At 41.9% G+C, this 18396-nt stretch overlaps 1 protein-coding gene across 1 annotated transcript in view; it reads right to left on the bottom strand.

Annotated features, from left to right (window-relative positions):
• The window catches only part of CNGB3 (cyclic nucleotide gated channel subunit beta 3), a 165935-nt gene extending 151368 nt beyond the window's left edge, over window positions 1-14567 (bottom strand). Inside the window, 2 exon segments of the mRNA XM_045849433.1 lie at window positions 12842-13023; window positions 14330-14567. Of these exon segments, the coding sequence (XP_045705389.1) occupies window positions 12842-13023; window positions 14330-14567 (420 nt within the window).
• Between the last annotated feature and the right edge of the window lie 3829 nt (window positions 14568-18396).

Consider the following 18396-nt stretch of genomic DNA (forward strand, 5'->3'; position numbering starts at 1 on the left):
AAAAGAAAATTCACAGGCAGGAAGGCGTTGGAAAGAAGTAATCAAAGTCATGAAAGGCAAAGACTACATCCAAGATTACTCTTTCTGGCAAAGTTATCATTTAGAATGGAAGGGCAGATAAAGTGCTTCTCAGATAAGGTCAAGCTAAAGGAGTTCATCATCACCAAGCCTTTATTATAATAAATGTTAAAGGGACTTATGTAAGAAATAGAAGAAGATAAAAAATGCGAATAAGTAAATGACAGCAAACTCGCAACTGTGAACAACTGAGCATAAAAAAAACAACTAAGCAAACAACTAGAACAGGAACAGATTCAGAGAAACAGAACATATGGAGGGTTATGAATGGGGACAGGGAGGGGAGAATTGGGGAAAAGGTACAGGGAAAAAGAAGCATAAAATGGTAGGTACAAAATAGACAGGTGGAGGTTAAGAATAGTATAGGAAATGGAGAAGCCAAAGAACTTATATGTATGGCCCATGCACATGAACTCAGGTGGGGGAATGCTGGTGAGAGGGCAAGTGCATAGTGGAGGGGAGTAAAAGGAAGAAAAAGGTTGGACAGCTGTAATAGTATAATCAATAAAACTTACTTAAAATTTTTAAAAATATTTCTTGCCAATAGCTTCTGGCCTACAAAATTTCTTTTGAGCAATGAGCTGACAGTTTTAATGGGAACTCCCATAGAGGTAACTAATTGATTTTCTCTTGCTTCCTTTAAGAGTCCCTGTTTATCTTTAACTTTTGGCATTTTAATCATGATGAGTCTTAGAGTGTGAGTCTTTGCATCCATTTTGTTTGGTTCTCTATGTCCTTCCTGGACTTGCTCTATTCCCTTCATCAAACTAAAGTTTTCTTTTATTATTTTTTCAAATACATTTTCAATTTCTTGCTTTCTCTTATCCTTCTGGCAACTCTTGATGCAAATATTGAAATGCTTGAAGTTCTCCATGGCTGCTTACACTGTCTTTGTATTTTGGCATTATTTTCCTTCTTCTTTTTCTGATTGGATGTATTTTGCTTCCTTATGTTCCAAATCATTGATTTGATTCTTGGCTCCATCCACTCTACTGTTGTTTCCCTGTAAATTGTTTTCTGTTTTAATTTGTGTATTCTTCATTTCTTCTTCTTTTTTTTACAATACTTTTAAATTTTATTGTTGCTCAAGTACAGTTTTCTATCATTCCTCCCCACCTCTCCCATCACCCCAGCCATCCCCACCTCCCTCCCATGATTCTACCTGCCATTGGTTTTGTCCATGTGTCCTTTATAGTTGTTCCTGCAAACACATCACCCTTCCCCCCATTATCCCCTCCCATATTTGATCTGGTTACTGTCACATTGTTCATAATTTCAATGTCTTTGGTTATATTTTGCTTGCTTGCTTGTTTTGTTGTTTAGGTTCCACTTAAAGGTGAAATCATATGGTATTTGCCTTTCACTGCCTAGCTTACTTCACTTAGCATTATGCTTTACAGTTCCATCCATACTGTCACAAAGGGTAGTAGGTCTTTATTTCTTTCTGTGGCATAGTATTCCATTGTGTAAATGTACCATAGATTTTTGATCCACTGATTTACTGATGGGCCTTTAAGTTGCTTTCACTAGTTGGCTATTGTAAATTGTGCTGCTATGAACATTGGGGTGCATATGTTCTAATGAATTGGTGTTTCAAGATTCTTAGTATATAATCCCCAAAGTGGAATTGCTGGGTCAAAAGGCAGTTCCATTTTTAGTTTTCTGAGGAAATTCCATAGTGTTTTCCACAGTGACTGCACCAGCTTGCTTTCCCACCTAGTGCACTAGAAGTGCACGAGCGTTGCCTTCTCCAGAATCTCTTCAACACTTGTTTGTTGTTTTGTTTATGATGGAGAGTTTGACTGGTGTGAAGTGCTATCTTATTGTGGTTTTAATTTGCATCTCTCTGATGGTTAGTGATGCCGAGCATCTTTCCATGTGTTCTTGAGTCATCTGTATGTCCACCTTGGAGAAGTGACTGTTCAAGTTCTTTGCACATTTTTTTAATAGTTTTTTTTTTGTCTTCTTAGAGTGGAGTCATGTGAGTTCTTTATATATTTTGGAGATCAAACTCTTATTTGGGTATCATTGGCAAATATGTTTTTTTCATACAGTTGGTTCTCTTTTCATTTTAATGTTTTTTTTCTTTAGCTGGGCAGAAAATTTTTATGTTGATGAGATCCAATTTGTTTATTCTTTCCTTTATGTCTGTTGCTTTAGGAGACACATCAGTGAAAATTTGCTGTGTGGAATGTCTGAGATTTTCCTGCCTATGTTTTCCTGAAGGATTTTAATGGTGTCACAACTTATATTTAAATCTTTTATCCACCTTGAATTTGTTTTTGTGTATGGTGTAAGTTGGTGCTCAAGTTTCATTTTTTTTTTGCATGTAGCTGTCCACTCTCCCAACACCATTTGAAGAGGGTATTTTTATTTCATTTTATGTTGCTGCTCCTTTTGTAAAAGATTAATTGACTGTAGAGATGTGGGTTTATTTCTGGACTCTCTGTTCTGTTCCACTGGTCTGTGTCTGTTCTTATGTTAGTACCAGGCTGTTTTGATGACAGTGGCTTTGTAATACAGTTTGGTTTCAGGTATTGTCATTCCTTCTACTTTGCTCTTCTTTCTCAAAATTGCAGCTGCTATTCAGGGTTGTTTATGGTTATCTATAAATTTTTGAAGTGTTTGATCTATATCTGTGAAATATGCCATTGGTACTTTAATAGGTATTGCATTGAATCTGTAAATTGCTTTAGGTACCATGTGCATTTTGATGATGTTGATTCTTCCAATCCTTGAACATGGTTTATGTTTCCATTTGTTTGTGTCTGTTTTGATTTCTTTCTTCAGTGTTGTGTAGTTTTCTGAGTACAGGTCTTTTGCCTCCTTTATTAGGTTTATTCTTAGGTACTTTATTTCTCTCATTCCTATATCAAATGGGATTTTATATCCTGATTCATGCTTTTGAAATTTCGTAGTTGGTATACAAAAATGCCTTTGATTTCTGGATATTGACTTTGTATCCCACTGTTTTGTCAAATTCATTTATTAGATTGAGCAGTTTTTTGGTGGAGTCTATATGATTTTCTGTGTACAGTATTTTGTCATCTTCAAACAATGACAGTTTTGTTTCCTCCTTTCCAATTTGGATGCCTTTTATTTCCTTTTTTTGTCTGATTGCTGTGGCTAAAACTTCCAATACTATGTTGAATAGAAGTGGTTAAAGTGGACAACCTTGTTTTGTTCCTGATCTTAGTGGGAAAGATTTTGATTTTCCTCATTGAGTATAATGTTGGCTGTAGGTATCTCTTATATGGTCTTTATTATGTTGAGGAATGCTCCCTCTATTCCCACTGTGCTGAGTGTTTTTATCATAAATTGATGCTGTACCTTATCTAATGCTTTTTCTGCATCTATTGATATGATCATGTGATTTTTGTTTTTGCTTTTGTTTAATGTGATGCATTATGTTTATTGATTTCTGAATATTGTACCATTTTTGCATCCGTGGGATGAATCTCACATGGTCATGGAGTATGATCTTTTTAATGTATTGTTGGATGCAGTTTGCCAATATTTTGTTGAGGACTTTAGCATATATGTTCACCAGCTCTATTCACTTGCAGTTTTCTTTCTTTGTTGTGTCTTTATCTGGTTTTGAGATTAGGATGATGATGGCTTCATAAGAAGAGTCAGAGAGGCTTCCATTATTCTGAATTTTTTTAATAGTCTGTGAAGGATATGGGTTAGTGCTTCCTCAAATTTTTTTTTGTAGAATTCTCCTGTGAAACCTTCCAGTGTATGGCTTTTGTTTGTCAGGAGTTTTTTGATTACTGCTTAAATTTTATCTGCTGTTATTGATCTGTTCAGACTTTCTGCCTCTTCATTTAGTTTTGGAAAATTATACTTGTCTAGAAATTTGTCCATTTCATGTAGGTTGTCAAATTTCTTGGCATATAGTTCTTTGTAGTAATTTTGTACAATCCTTTGTATTTCTGTGGTATCAGTTGTAATCTCCCCTCTTTCATTTCTGATTATATTTATTTGGGTCCCCTCCCATTTTTTCTTGAAGATTCTGCTTAAAGATTTGTTGGTTTTGTTTATCTTTTCAAAGAACCAATCCTGGATTCATTGATCCTGAGAATTATGCTTTTAGAGTCTATGTCATTTAATTCTGCTCTGATCTTGGTTATTATCTTCCTCTAGTTTCTCGAGGCTGTCTTTGTTCTTGTTCCTTGAGTTCTTGTAGATGTAGGGTTAGGTTGTTAGTTTGAAATATTTCTATCTTTTTAGGATAGAAATATCCTAAAAAAGAGCCTGTACTGCTATGAACTTATCTCTCAAGACTGCCTTTGTTGTGTCCCACAAGTTTTGGTTTGTTCTGAGTTCACTTTTATTTGTTTCTAGAAACTTCTTCATTTCTTCCTTGATCTTATTCTTGACCCATTTATTGTTTAATAACATGCTATTCATTCTGCATGATTTTGGGTGTTTTGGTGTTTTTCCTTGGAGTTGTTTTCTAGTTTCAGTCCCTTGTGATTAGAGAAAAATGTTTACTATGTTTTAAATTTTCTTGAATTTGCAGAGGCTTGTTTTGCATCCTATCATGCGGTCTATCTTTGAAAATGTTACATGTGAATTTGAAAAGAATGTGTAATTTGCTTCTTTTCGGTTCAAATGCTCTCTATATATCAGTTAAGTACATTTGATCTAGCATATTGTTGGCAATGCCACAATATCTTTCTTGATATTTTGTTTGGAAGATCTGTCAACTTTTGATAGTGGGGTGTTAAAATCCACCATTATAATTGTGTTGCTGTAAATATCTTTCTTGAAGTCCTCTAAGATTTTCTATATGTATTTGGGTGCTCCTATGTTGGGTGCATATATACTTACAATGTGTATGTCTTCTTGGTGGATTCTTCCCTTGAATATTGTGAAGTGACCTTCTGGATATCTTTTCATGGCTCCTTTTTTGAAGTCTATTTCTTCTGGTATGACTATTGTTACCCTGGCTTTTTTTTTTCCTGTTCATTTGCTTGGAAATTTTTTTCCTGCTCTTAACTTTCAGTGTCTATAGGTCTTTTATCCTGAGATGTTTCTCTTATAGGCAACTTATGCTTGTGTCATACTTTCTTATCAATTCAGCTATTCTATGTCTTTTAATTGGTCATTTAATCCATTTACATTTAAGGTTATTTTTGATACTTATTCATTGCCACTTTTCATACCTGTTTTCCTCTCTCTGTTTCTTTTTTCCTTTCTTTCCTTAAAGCAGTCCCTTTAGCATCTCTTGCAAAGCTAGTTTGGTGAAGGTGTATACTTTTAGACTTCTTTTTCTTTGGAAGCTCTTTATTTGACACTCTATCTTGATTCAGAGCCTTGCTTGGTAAAGTAGCCTTGCTTACAGGCCTATGATTCTCATTACTTGGAATATTTATTGCCATTCTCTCCTGCTTTGGAGCATTTCCATTGAGAAGTCAACAGCTAACCTTATTAGGGCTCACCTGCATGTTACTTTCTTGATATTCCTTGTTGCCTTTAAGATTCTCTCTGTCTTGGAAGTTTTCCACTTTAGTTATGATGCATTGAAGTGGGCCTCTTTGGGTTCCTCTTGATTGGGACTCTCTGTGCTTCCTGGATTGGTGTGACTTTTTCTCGCATCAGATTAGGGAAATTTTCCATCATTACTTTTTGAAACATGTTTTCTATTCCTTGCTCTTCTTCTTCTCCTTCTGGTATCCCTATTATACTGATATTATTACATTTCATGTTGTGCTGTATTTCTCTTAATCCCTCTTCATTCTTTCTGAGCCTCTTTTCCTTTTCTTGCTTTTTCTGGGTGTTTTTTTCTACCTTGTCTTCCAGCTTGCTGATCTGATCTCTTCTTCATTGATCCTCCTTTCAATTCCTTCTATTGTATTCTTTAGTCCAAAAACTGTTTTTTTTATTTCCTCTTGGTCCTTGTTGATTGTTTCTATTTTCTTTTTCATGTTGATATAGTTTTCAGTGAGTTCATTGTAGTTTTCCTGTAGTTTCTGGTAATTCCTGTGACCTCATTGAGCTTCCTGATAAGTATTGGTTTGAACTCAATATCTTATAGTTGAGTTTCCTTTATTTCATTTAGCATTCTTTATGAGTCCTCCTCCTTTCCTTTTATTTGGAAATTGTTTCTTTGTCTTCTCATTTTTTTGTGAGACTTCTGGTTAGCTTGTCTTTCTTAAATTAATTTGTTCTGACTCCCTAGGTTCATGGTGTGAACTTGTATGGTAGAATACCTGTGAGATTCAGTGGTGCAGTCTCCTTGGTTCCCCAAGCTTGCATTTCTTGGGCTGTTGTTTATGTTGGCTCTGTGTATATCTTTGTGTTTTGATTGCTGTTGGGTCTTTCTTTGGTGGGTTCTTTCCTCCAGCTGCTTAACTGAGGGTCACTAGTCCACCACATCTTGTATACTGTTGTGCCAGTGTGGACAGGTTGTGTTGAGGCTGATTCTTTTGTGTGTACAAAGTTTTAAGGCTTCTTTCTCACTCTTGTTCAGTTGTTTGTTGTGGGTAATTTTTCCACATTTTTTTTGTATGTTTCCAGATCAGTCCTGGATTGAGGTTAGTGTGGCTTCCACTCCCTCCTTCACCTTGTTTCTTTGTTATCGGTTGGTGATTCCTTTGTTGGTATGTTTCTTCTTCCAGCAGGTGTACTGGTGTTCACCACTCCCACCTTGTAAGTTCTTTAGAGTGGCAAAGTCAAATTTGTCTTACTGTCTTTTTTGTTAGGATCATACCTGTTTGGGTCTAACTCTGTTCTTGTCACAGCTCCAGGTTTTGTTGTCTCACTTGTGGAAAAAGAAGAAAGGAAAAAAGGAAGGAGAGAAGGAAGAAGGAATAAAAATGGAAAGGAAGGAATGAAGAAGAAATAACAAAAGAAAGAGGGAAAGAAAGGAAGAAAGAATATAAAAAATTAAAGTTAAAAAAAGAAATAAATAAAAGAAGGAAGGAAGAAGGAATAAAAAAGGAAAGGAAGGAAGAAGGAATAAAAAAAAGAATGAAGGACAGAAAGGAAGAAGGAATTAAAAAAAAAAGCCTACTGCTGGCTTTAAACTGGTCAATCTAGTTCTGCTGGTCTTTCTGGCTAGTCAGGCTGAGGAGGGATTGGTTTCACTTTTCTCCCTGCCTGAGCTGCACTCTTCTCTGTTTTCCAGCCTCCAGCCCAGTTCTGCAGTGCCCCTGTGTGTCCCACCTAGGCCTTTAGTCCACCAGTTGCACTGTCCTTGAGGTGCACCAATTAGGAGCAACTCACATATCACATTCTTGCTCTTTGCTGTCCTAGATGCTAGGGACTCTCAGAGTCCCTTCAGCGTAGCTCAGTTGCCTACTGAGTCAAGTCTTTTAGGGGACTGCTGTCTCCCCAAGCCCCGCAGCTCCCTTCTGTGGGGAATTTCTGCCTTCCTCCTAGAGAGCCAAGTAGGCTCTGCAGGGCTCTGGGCACAGGGGATAGGTGGGAGGTACTCCTCCCTGGTGCTTCAGGCATGGGTGCAGGTGATTCACCACTGGGCCACAGATCAGGTATGTACTGACTCCAGGGCTGTGGGGGCAGGGGTGTAGGATGTGGGTGGCTGCTGTGGAGAATTCCCCAAATAGCTACAGAGTGCCTCTTTTTTTTCTCTTTTTCTTTTTGAAAAATTCCTCCTATTCAAGCCCGCCAGTCCAAACAAGCACCTGGCCTTCACACTGCCCAGCCTGGCTCTCTCCCAAAAATCTTGCAGCAGGCCTGGTGGGCACCAGGCCTGTGGCTGCAGCCACCCTGGGCCCTGCACTGGTCCCAGGGACTTTATTGTCCTTAAGCACTCTCATTACCATCTGATTTTTCAATGTCCTCTACAATTCTTGGTCTCCAATGTTCATATATGCTGGAATACCATTGGCTGTTCTCTCTGTTCCTCAAAAGATCAGCTAAGTGTTTCACCTGTGTACAGGGGGAAGCGGACTCTGCTCCCACTTATCTTGCTGCCATCTTCTCTCAAGGGTATCCCAATATATTAGTTTTAATGTACAATTTTATGTTATGCTTTCTCTTTGTTCTGCCTTTTTCTCTTTTCCCCAGAAGGAGAGTGAATGGAAGAGTCTACTGTAGTGGTGAGGAATTTTTTGTAGATTATTATTTAACATTGAAAGTGTATGGTGATAATAAAAAGCAGACTCAATTTTAAAAAATTACTTTATTGTTGTTCAATTACAGTTATCTGCATTTTCTCCCCACCACTCCACCCCCACCCCAGCCAAACCCACCTCCCTCCCTTGCTTCCACCCTTTCTCTTGGTTTTGTCCATGTGTCCTTTATAGTAGTTCCTTAAAACCCTTCTCCCCTCTGTCTCCTCCCTGCTCCTCTCTGGCTATTGTTAGATTGTTCTTATTTGCAATGACTCTGGTTATATTTCTTTTGTTGATTATGTTTCAGTTAAAGGTGAGATCATATGGTGTTTGTCCCTCACTGCATGACTTATTTCACTTAGCATAATGCTCTTCAGTTCCATCCATGCTGTTGCAAAGGGTAGGAGCTACTTCTTTCTATCTGCTGTGTAGAATTCCATTTTAATCTATTTTTAATTATTTAAAGTTGATTCACCTCTCTTATTATAAGAAGCTAACTACTCTCCTCACCCTTCCTTCATGATACACCAATGTACCTTATTATCTTTTTAAAAAGATAATGAAAGAATAAACAAATGGGACTACATCAAACTAAAAGGCTTCTGAGTGGTTACAGAAAACATCAACAAAATGGAAAGGGAACAAACTGTGTGGGAACAATTGTGTTGTAGCCTGTCAAGGCCTGGCAGGTCCACTTTAGATTCAGGGAGATGGAAGAAAATGTGTGGACCCTAGGATCATTTGACATGCCTTTATTCATTGGTAGTCAAGCCACACAAGCTGCAAGCTGCATGTCCCACTAGTGTGAACCCCCTACTTGCTTAAGTACTAGAGGCTCACAAAATCAGCTTCAAGCCAGAAAATCGTAAAACATAGCATGATTTTGCACATGTGAGCCCACTTCATGTTATGGGAACAGTTTATTGGACTCAGTCTCAACACTGTGAGGACACCATTTATCAGGCCCCTTCAAGGTTATGGGAACACTACTTCCCTTAGTTACCGAGACATCTGGGTGAGGAAGCCAGACTGCCTCCATTTACCCTACAATCTACCACTTTTTGGTTCCTCACTGCACAATCTATATGAGGGTGTCTTCTGCAAGGTTCCCTTGGTGAGGAAGGCAGAACCCTGCACCTATAAACCACAAGAAGGACAGCAAGAACCCACCACCATTCACTGGTTATAGATGCTCACCACTCCTGCAAAAGATCGCCTGTTAGACGTTCAATGTCATGGGTCTCAGAGGTTAATACTCATAAAGCTTGACTAACATTGTGGTGGACATTAGGAACATTTACACAGCATTTTGTCCCTACTAGGGCACATACCTCACCTTGGGACGCAGTAAGCATATCTAAAGCCATATGATTTTACAAAGCTACTTTTCTTGATACACTTTCTCATTTAACAGGATTAAGGAATCATGTGTTATATTCACTGCACAGCAGTGGGCAAAGCCAAAGCAGTTATCTCAGTTTCAGTGACCTTAGAAGCAGTTTGAGGAGAAAAAACACCTAATGGGTAATACCACCAGGGAGTATGCTTTACCCAGTGTCGTGCTTTAAATGCTTCTCAATTTGATGGTTGGCTTACAAGAGTTTTCTGAACTCAAGCAGGCAAATAGGGCCATCCCCAAATATATTGGCCAGTCCAATTTCCAGGCAGGTAAGGTCACCCATGTGGGCCACACACCCTGAGGGTTCCAGTAGGAACTGCAGCCTGTCCATCATCCTGTGCCTCCCAGAAATGCTCTGGAGTCTGAGTGTGACACACACCTGTTGGAGTCCAGCTCACCTGGGCTTGTCCTTCGAGGTTCTCAACACAAAGGGGAGCTTGTCCATCCAGCTCCACAGCCTTAACTGTGAGCTACCACAAGCTGTCCTGTATGGAATAGATATTTAACAGCTTGGGCCAGTCATACCACTGCTTCACTCCATCATAGATGTCAGTCCAGGTAGCATTCCACAAGGGATGTTCACTGTTCCACTACTTCTGAAGCCAAGTCCAGTATGAGAGAGAAGCAGGAGAGATGTGCCATGGGAAGCTGGCCAACATGCTCAAGGGGAGTTCAGTGCAGACCCAGCATGCTGATTGGTTAGCCACTGAGTTATAGGTATGAATCCAGTCCACTAAGGTGTCACTTTGCACTCTAAGGGAGAAAAGACAGAGCAGATATAGGCACAAGTAGAAGCAAGCCACGACCCTCAGGCCATACACAATGAAGCTTCTGGTCAGTAGATAGAACAGTGACTGGCAGAGGAGGTCTTCCTGGTTATGAATACCAGACTTTTCATGCCTCAGCTGGGGGTTCAGCATCTACTTGCAATAACAGGGGAGAACTCATAATGGGTCATAGGGAAATCACAAAGGGGCCACGAAGAAACAGTGCAAGGTCTGCTGGCCCTGGATATGTCACCTTTAAGACTGGAGGCCATGTCCCAATCACCCAGGGCACTATTTGTAACTTTCTACCCCTTGGCCCCAACGGGCAGCAAGAGCTACCCAGTATGTGAGGGTCTTTTGTTTCCCAAGACCACATCCAAGTGGCTGTTTGTCCTCACTACAGGCCCTCAGGAATGGGCAAGAGACTATTTCCCTGTTTTCCCATGCCAGGTTTCAGCAAAACATCCTTAGTGTGCACCTGCAGCTGAATTGGAGCTGCATCCAGTGGAACAGTGCTTCCACTGGAGCCAGGCACCCACTCCGACTCCTCTCATTTAAAGTCTGGAAGACAGCCCATAAGCATTTTGTCCATCTTTTCAGTGTAGGGGTGGCAGCTGCTGCTCATAGGCCCTGCTTTAAGAGACCATTGTACCATTCAAACATTCCAGCAGCTTGGGAATGATAGGCCACATAGAATTTCCAATCTGCAAGTCTGGAGCCCATTGTACAAAGGTACTAGTAAAATGTGTCCCCTGATCACTTTAAATGACTAAGGGTTCCCATAAGCAGCACATAACTGCTACAGCAGTGATTATTGCTCTCTGATCTGGGTGCCATCCAGGATAAGCACCTAAAAGTCTTGTGGCCATATCCACAGATGTAATAGCATACTTATATCCCTTTGAACTAGGTAGGGGCCTGATTACATCCACCTTCCTTGGAGTCAGCAGTACCTGTCCCCTCACCACTTGTTCAGTAGTTCCCACAGGCCTTGAGGGATGCTCTCACGAGCAGACAACACAGGTATTACAAGATTCTTGTACCTCTGCCAAAGTGACAGATAACTTCCAAGTTTTGATGGTGGACCACATGGTCTTTTGCCACTTCCATGTGGTGGTGTAGCCACTGAGCCACTTCCCTTCCTGAGGAACTGGCAGGCACCATTTCTAGCCAACACACCTTGGCTAGATTATCAGCCTCATCATTCCCAGGGGAAGCAAGAGGGGCATGTCTAGTAACATGATATACAGTAATTTGTTTCTGGTGGCCTAACTATCATAAGTCTTGCCACAAAGCCTATCCCCACAATGGCCTATGCATAACCATCCATTTATTTGTATGTCATGTAGAGATCCATAATGTTAGCCCCTGGTACATTGTCCAACCCTCTGTGCAAATAGTCAAGGGCAGGGCTCCATTGGCAGCCATGAGCCATACAGCTCTGAGTTCCACCCACTGGCTGTTCTATCCCATTCCAGTACCAAACCAGATTGTGTCTGTCTCTGACTGCATTGCCATGGTGGTCCAGATGGCAGGATGGCCCCTGCTGGACCCATCAGTAGAGAAAGCACATCCATCTGAGGGAATACGTGCAAGCACATCCATCTGAGGGAATATGTGCTTGCTCTTTGTAGAAGGGACTAGCTCCTATTTCTTCTATATGGACAGGAGCAGTAGATCTCTCATCCACATAAATAGCAGGGCCTAACACTTCTTGTAGCTCAGCCCATAAGTGGCTAGTAGACAGAGTACTCCTTTGCTGCAGATAAGCCCCCCACTTAGCCAATGTGGGCATCTGTGCTGTCCCACTATGAGGCTTGGCCATCCAGTCCTGGACCCATCCTGCAATGGGATACATGGTCCTTACTGTCATGGGGACAGTTCCCTTTATGGCCTCCATGGCCAATAGGGCGGCATATACTGCAGCCAACTGCTTTTCAAGGAAGGAGTACAGTACCTCTGCTCACTTCCATAGTTGGGACCAGAAACACAAGGGTCGATGTAGCCATTCTGATTACTGCCACAAACCCCATCCAAAGCCTCCCTGTGTCACATGCACACCTGGTTTAGAGGGTCTAGCAGGATCCAGAGCATGCAAGTTCTGGGCACACTTAATGATATGCTTTGTTCCTTGGAACACCTTTTCCGAGATTGAGGTCCAGTCCCAGTTCACTTCCTTTTTCACCAAAGAATACAAGAGATGAATGACTTGGGCTAGATGGAGCACATGCTCTCTGATATCCCAACAGGCACAAAAATGTCTGGAGCTGTTTTATAGTGGTAGGGGTTGGATGTTCCTGAATCTTATCTATCACCTCATCAGAGATTACTGTTGTCTTACCCTACCAGAAAACCCCCAAGAATTTGACATACAATCCAGGTCCTTGAAGCTTGGTTTCATTGACTACCCAGCCACATGACTTCAAATGAGACATTTGAGTCACTGTCTTCTTTAATTCTGCAAGAAAATCACTAGTTAGCAAAATGTTATCAATGTAATGACATAGGCTTACCTCTGGAGGTTGTGGCCACTTAGCCAGGTCATCTGCCACAGGTCTGTGACAGATAGTCAGGTTGTGCAAATACCCTTGAGCGAATACTGTAAAGGTCCACTGTTGGCCTTCCCATGTGAAGGCAAACTGATCCTGACTCTCTGGAGCAAGGTCAGTGGAGAAAAAGGCATTTTCTAGATCAGCTGCAAAGTAGTTAAGTTCAAAGCTCATTAGTTAACTCGTTCATTAAATCTATCACAGAAAGCACTGCTGCATGTAGTGGAGGAATGAACTTATTGAGGTTCCAGTAATCAACCATCATTCTCCATGTACCATCTGGCTTTTTTACTCGCCACATCGGAGAATTAAAGGACTGTGGGAAGCCCCAATTATGCCCAATTTCTCTACCTTCCCTATAGTAGCTATGATTTCCTCACATCCTCTGGGCAACTGGTATTGTTTCACTGCCATTACCCATTGTGGGGGTGGCAATTGCACAGGGGAATGGTTAGCATGTCCCCACAAAATGTTTTTTACCACTCGCATCTGCAAGTGAAACTCTCCTGTGGTCATAGGTAACCACAAACCCTGCAGTACGTTAATACCCAGGATATACTCAGGGGTGGGGGAGACACAGACTATGTATTCATGGGGGGGGGGCAGATATCTGATATCCAGGGAGAGCTTCACAGCCTTCACCCTTATACTTTGTCCCCCATAACCATCAATAGAGACCTTTGGCCCTGGAAATTTCTCAGGATTTACATATAAGAGAGTACATTCAGCTTCTGTATCCACAAGAGCTAACACTCACTGGACATTTACAGGTGACCAATGAATAGCCAGTTCATCATGCAGCCTCCTGTCCTCTGAAGATGGGTCCCTTGGCTTTGTTCCTAGCCAAATGTCAAAGGATATCTTCTCCCTGATCTCAGGAGGTTGACACAGCCAGATGATCTTCCAGCCAGACCAAATGGGCTTCTTGGAGCTCTCGGGGTGCACATGTAGATTTTCCCATCAGTTTCTTCTTCTTTGGGGCCACAAGAAGCATTTGTCAGCTCGAAGCTGTTTCCAGTGCTCTAACAGGTAGAGTTTGGCTTCCTGTCAATCTTAGTGCCATTGACTCCAGGTCCTAAAACAGAGGTGTCACACTCATTTTCACTGGGGGCCACATCAGTCTCACAGTTGTCTTCAAGGGTCAAATGTAATTTTAGGACTATAAATATAACTACTCCTTAACCAGGGGCAAGGAGCTTGGTGCTGCCACTGGGTAGAAATAAGGTGCCAGGCCAGATAAAACCAGGTGGAAGGCTGGATTCAGCATGGGCCTTGTGTTTGCCACCTGTGCCCTAAAATATCTGACCACATCTGTGCTCTAGTCACCCACATGAGACTGCTGTTCGACTGGGGACTCTGAGAGACTGTACAAATAGCTTTCTGTTGGTGGTGAGACTCCACCTCTCCCAGGCTAGCCACCATTGTTGTGATACCATTTGTGTGATGACTGACACATTGTGAGAATTGCAATCGGTGAGCCAAAAGAGGTAGAGGGAGCATGCTGGAGCACAAGATCCCTCATTCCAAATGTAAAACACTCATCATCAAGGCCCTGTGTACTGGGATTGAACATGGCCTGATGCATGCCCAACTCCCACAAGATTTTCTCTAAGTCTGTAAAGGACTGCCACTTGCTCACAGTATCTTGCTTGACACCTGCATTTTCCCAGACAGCACGGATAGCTGCCATTAGCCACTCCATCAAAGAATGTGAGCCCTGCCCCTCAGTGTGCTTCTGGCTATTCTGCAGCTACTGGCACAGGGAGAGGTGTGTCATGATGGCTTTTTTATTGGCCACACTGGAGAATTAAAGGACTGTGGGAAGCCCCAATTATGCCCAATTTCTCTACCTTCCCTATAGTAGCTATGATTTCCTCACATCCTCTGGGCAACTGGTATTGTTTCACTGCCATTACCCATTGTGGGGGTGGTAAATTTTCCATCTCAGTGTAGGAGCACATGATACTATCCACTCCTAGGTCCCACAGTCACAAGAGCCATACAGCTAAGGGCTTCGCGTGTCTCTGGCGAAACTAATTCTCGAGGTTGACAAGCTTGTCCTGCATATAGTGTCTAAAGCAGTATGTTCTACCATCTGAGTGGGACCCACAAGGTTTCCCCCAGGTGCCATGGGATGTTGGGACTTCGTTTTTTGTAACACTATGGGGGCGGGCCTTCTGAGAACACGGTTCTGCATCAATGTCATTTTCCTCTGATTCCAACTTGTCTGCTGCAGCAGGAGACAGACATCTGTGTTTCTTGCAGATCTTCTTTTGGAGAACCAATTCTGGCTTCCAGGGCTTCTTCTGATCCTTGGAGCTCATGTAGTTTCACTGTGTTGTGAAGTGTGGTCCCTGTCTCAGCTCAAAAAGCTGAAAGAAACACCCAGCCTACAGCCCCCACAGCCATGTGGGTGTTGGGCTTCTACAGGGTCTCCCCAAGCTCCTGTAGGGCTTTCTCCATGGTGTCAGGTGTGCCACTGACATCAGGCCACTCCCTTGGTGGGGCCTATGAGATCAGGAGGCTTGCTACTTGGTGCCACAGTTCCCTGGGACCAGCACACCTATTGAGGTTTCCTTCAGAAGATACAGATGGCTCATCGATTTCCATACCATGCAAATCCTGATGACTAAGCCAATTGTGTTGCAGGATGTCAAGGCCTGGAAGATCCACTCTAGATTCAGGGAGATGGAAGAAAATGTGTGGAGTTTAGGGATGCTTGACATGCCTTTATTCATGGGTGGGGAAGCCACACATGCCACAAGCTGCATGTGTCTCTAGTAAGCAACCCATACTTGCTTAAGTATTAGAAGCAAACAAAGCTGGCTTCAAGCCAGAAAACTATATAACATAGCATGATTCTGCACATGCAAGCCCACTTCATGTTATGGGAACAGTTTATCAGACCCAGTCTTAAGGCTTATCCAACCCCTTCAAGGATATGGGAACATTGCTTCTTTTAGTTACCCAGACATCTGGGTAAGGAAGCCAGACTGCCTCTATTTACCCTACACCAATGATACAAGATTTTATCTCCAGAATATATAAAGAAATCACTTGACTCCACTCCAGGAAGACAAGCAACCCAATTAAAAAAATGGGCAAAGGACTTGAACAAACACTTCTCTAATGAGGACATGTAGAGGGCACATAGACACATGAAGAACTGCTCAATATCACTAGCCATTAGAGAGAGGCAAATGAAAACCACAATGAGATACCACTTCACACTGGTCAGAATGGCCATCATTAATAAATCAACAAACAAGTGCTGGTGAGGTTGTGGAGAAAAGGGAACCTAGTAATACTGTTGGTGGAATTGCAGACTAGTGCAGCCACTGTGGAAAACAGTATGGAATTTCCTCAAAAATTAAAGGTGCCTTTCAATATGAAAGATAGCTTTTCAATACAGCTACCCTACTGCCAGGAGTATACCCTAAGAATTATGAATCACCAGTTCAAAAAATCTTATGCATCCCAATGTTCATAGCAGTGTTATTTACAATAACCAAGTGTGGAAAAACAGCCTAAGTGCCCATCAGTAAAGGAGTGGATCAAAAAACTATGGTACATTTAGGACTTCCAGCCAAGATGGAAGTGTAGGTTCCATCCAACCAAATTAAGGACAACAAAAATTTAGAAACAAAAAAACCCGACCAGAACAGACAGAAAATTGAACCATATGGAAGTCCCGACAACCATTCATACAGACTGGTAAGAGGTGTGGAGTTGGCCGCTGGAAAAAGTGGTGGCTGGCAGACCCAGGCGTGCAGGGCATAGGCAGAGGCTAGCAGACTCTGGTGATGACAGATCCTGGACATGAGTGCGGGGAAGCAATGAGTGGACCCAGTGAGGTGCTCAAGGCAGCTGGCTGTCTGCAGTCACACATTCACACGCAGATAAACCAGGTGAAAACGGGCAGTGAGACAGACCGAGAAACCCAGGGCCCCAGCACCAGAAAATAAAGCCTAAAAGTGCTGATTGAAAACACTTGTGGAGGCTGAGGTGCTGGGAGGGCCTCCTAGCCTCACAGGTGAGTTCATTGGAGAGACCCACAGGGTCCTAGAATGTACACAAGCCCACCCACCCAAGGGACCAGCATCAGAAGGGCCCAATGTTTGTGGGAAGCAGCAGAGGGGCTGAAAGCTGACAGAGAGCAGAGCAAGAGCCATTGTTCCCTCTCTAACCCCACCCCCACATACAGTGTCACAGCCCAGCGACTGGGTTGCCCTACCCTGGTGAACACCTAAGGCTCTGCCCCTCATGCATAACAGGTGTGATAAAACAACCACCAAAAAAAAAAAAGGCTCAAATGGAAGAACAAATAAAATCCTCAGAGCCAATACTTTAAAGGGACCAAGAGATAGCCAACCTATCAGATGCACAGTTCAAAGCACTGGTGATCAGGATGCTCACAGAACTGGCTGAATTTGGTCACAAAATAGATGAAAAAATGAAGGCTATGCTAAGTGAAATAAAGGAAAATGCACAGGGAACCAACAGCGATGGAAAGAAAACTGGGTCTCAAATCAATGAAATGGACCAGAAGGAAGAAAGAAATACACAATCAGAGAATGAAGAAACAAGAATTCAAAAAAATGAGGAGAGGCTTAGGAACATCCAGGACATTCTTGAAACATTCCACCATCCGAATTATAGGGGTACCAGAAGGAGAAGAGGAAGAGCAACAAGTGGAAAAGTTATTTGAACAAATAATAAAGGAGAACTTCCCCAATCTGGTAAAGGAAATAGACTTCCAGGAAGTCCAGGAAGCTCAGAGAGTCTCAAAGAAGTTGGACCCAAGGAGGAACACACCAGGGCACTTCATAATTACATTAGCCAAGATTAAAATGAAGGAGAGAATTCTAGAGGCGGCAAGAGATAAGGGGACAATCACCTACAAAGGAGTTCCCATCAGACAGTCAGCTGATTTCTCAAAAGAGAACATACAGGCAAGAAGAGGCTGGAAGGAAGTATTCCAAGTCATGAAAGGCAAGGACCTACATCCAACATTGCTCTATCCAGCAAAGCTTTCATTTAGAATGGAAGGGCACATAAAGTGCTTTTCAGATAAGGTCAAGTTAAAGGAGTTCATTATCACCAAGCCCTTATTATATGAAATGTTAAAGGGATTTATCTAAGAAAAAGAAGATAAAAAATATGAACAGTAAAAAGACAGCAAACTCACACTAACAACCACACCTAAAACAAAAACAAAATAAACAAGAAACTAGAACAGGAACAGAACCACAGAAATAGATATCACATGGAGGGACAGCAACAGGGGAATGGGAGGAGGAGAGAGGGGGGAAAGGTACAGAGAATAAGTAGCATAGATGGAAGAAGAAAATAAACCGGGGGAGGGCAAGAATAGTATGGGAAATGTAGAAGACAGAGAACTTACGACACATGGACATGAACTAAAAGGGTGGAATGTGGGTGGGAGGCGGTGTGCAGGGTGGAGAGGAATGAAGGGGGGGAATGGGACAACTGTAATAGCATAATCAATAAAATATATT

This window comes from Phyllostomus hastatus, unplaced genomic scaffold (assembly GCF_019186645.2).
Source record: "Phyllostomus hastatus isolate PE091 unplaced genomic scaffold, TTU_PhHast_1.1 phas_contig_65, whole genome shotgun sequence".
Taxonomy (NCBI): Eukaryota; Metazoa; Chordata; class Mammalia; order Chiroptera; family Phyllostomidae; genus Phyllostomus; species Phyllostomus hastatus.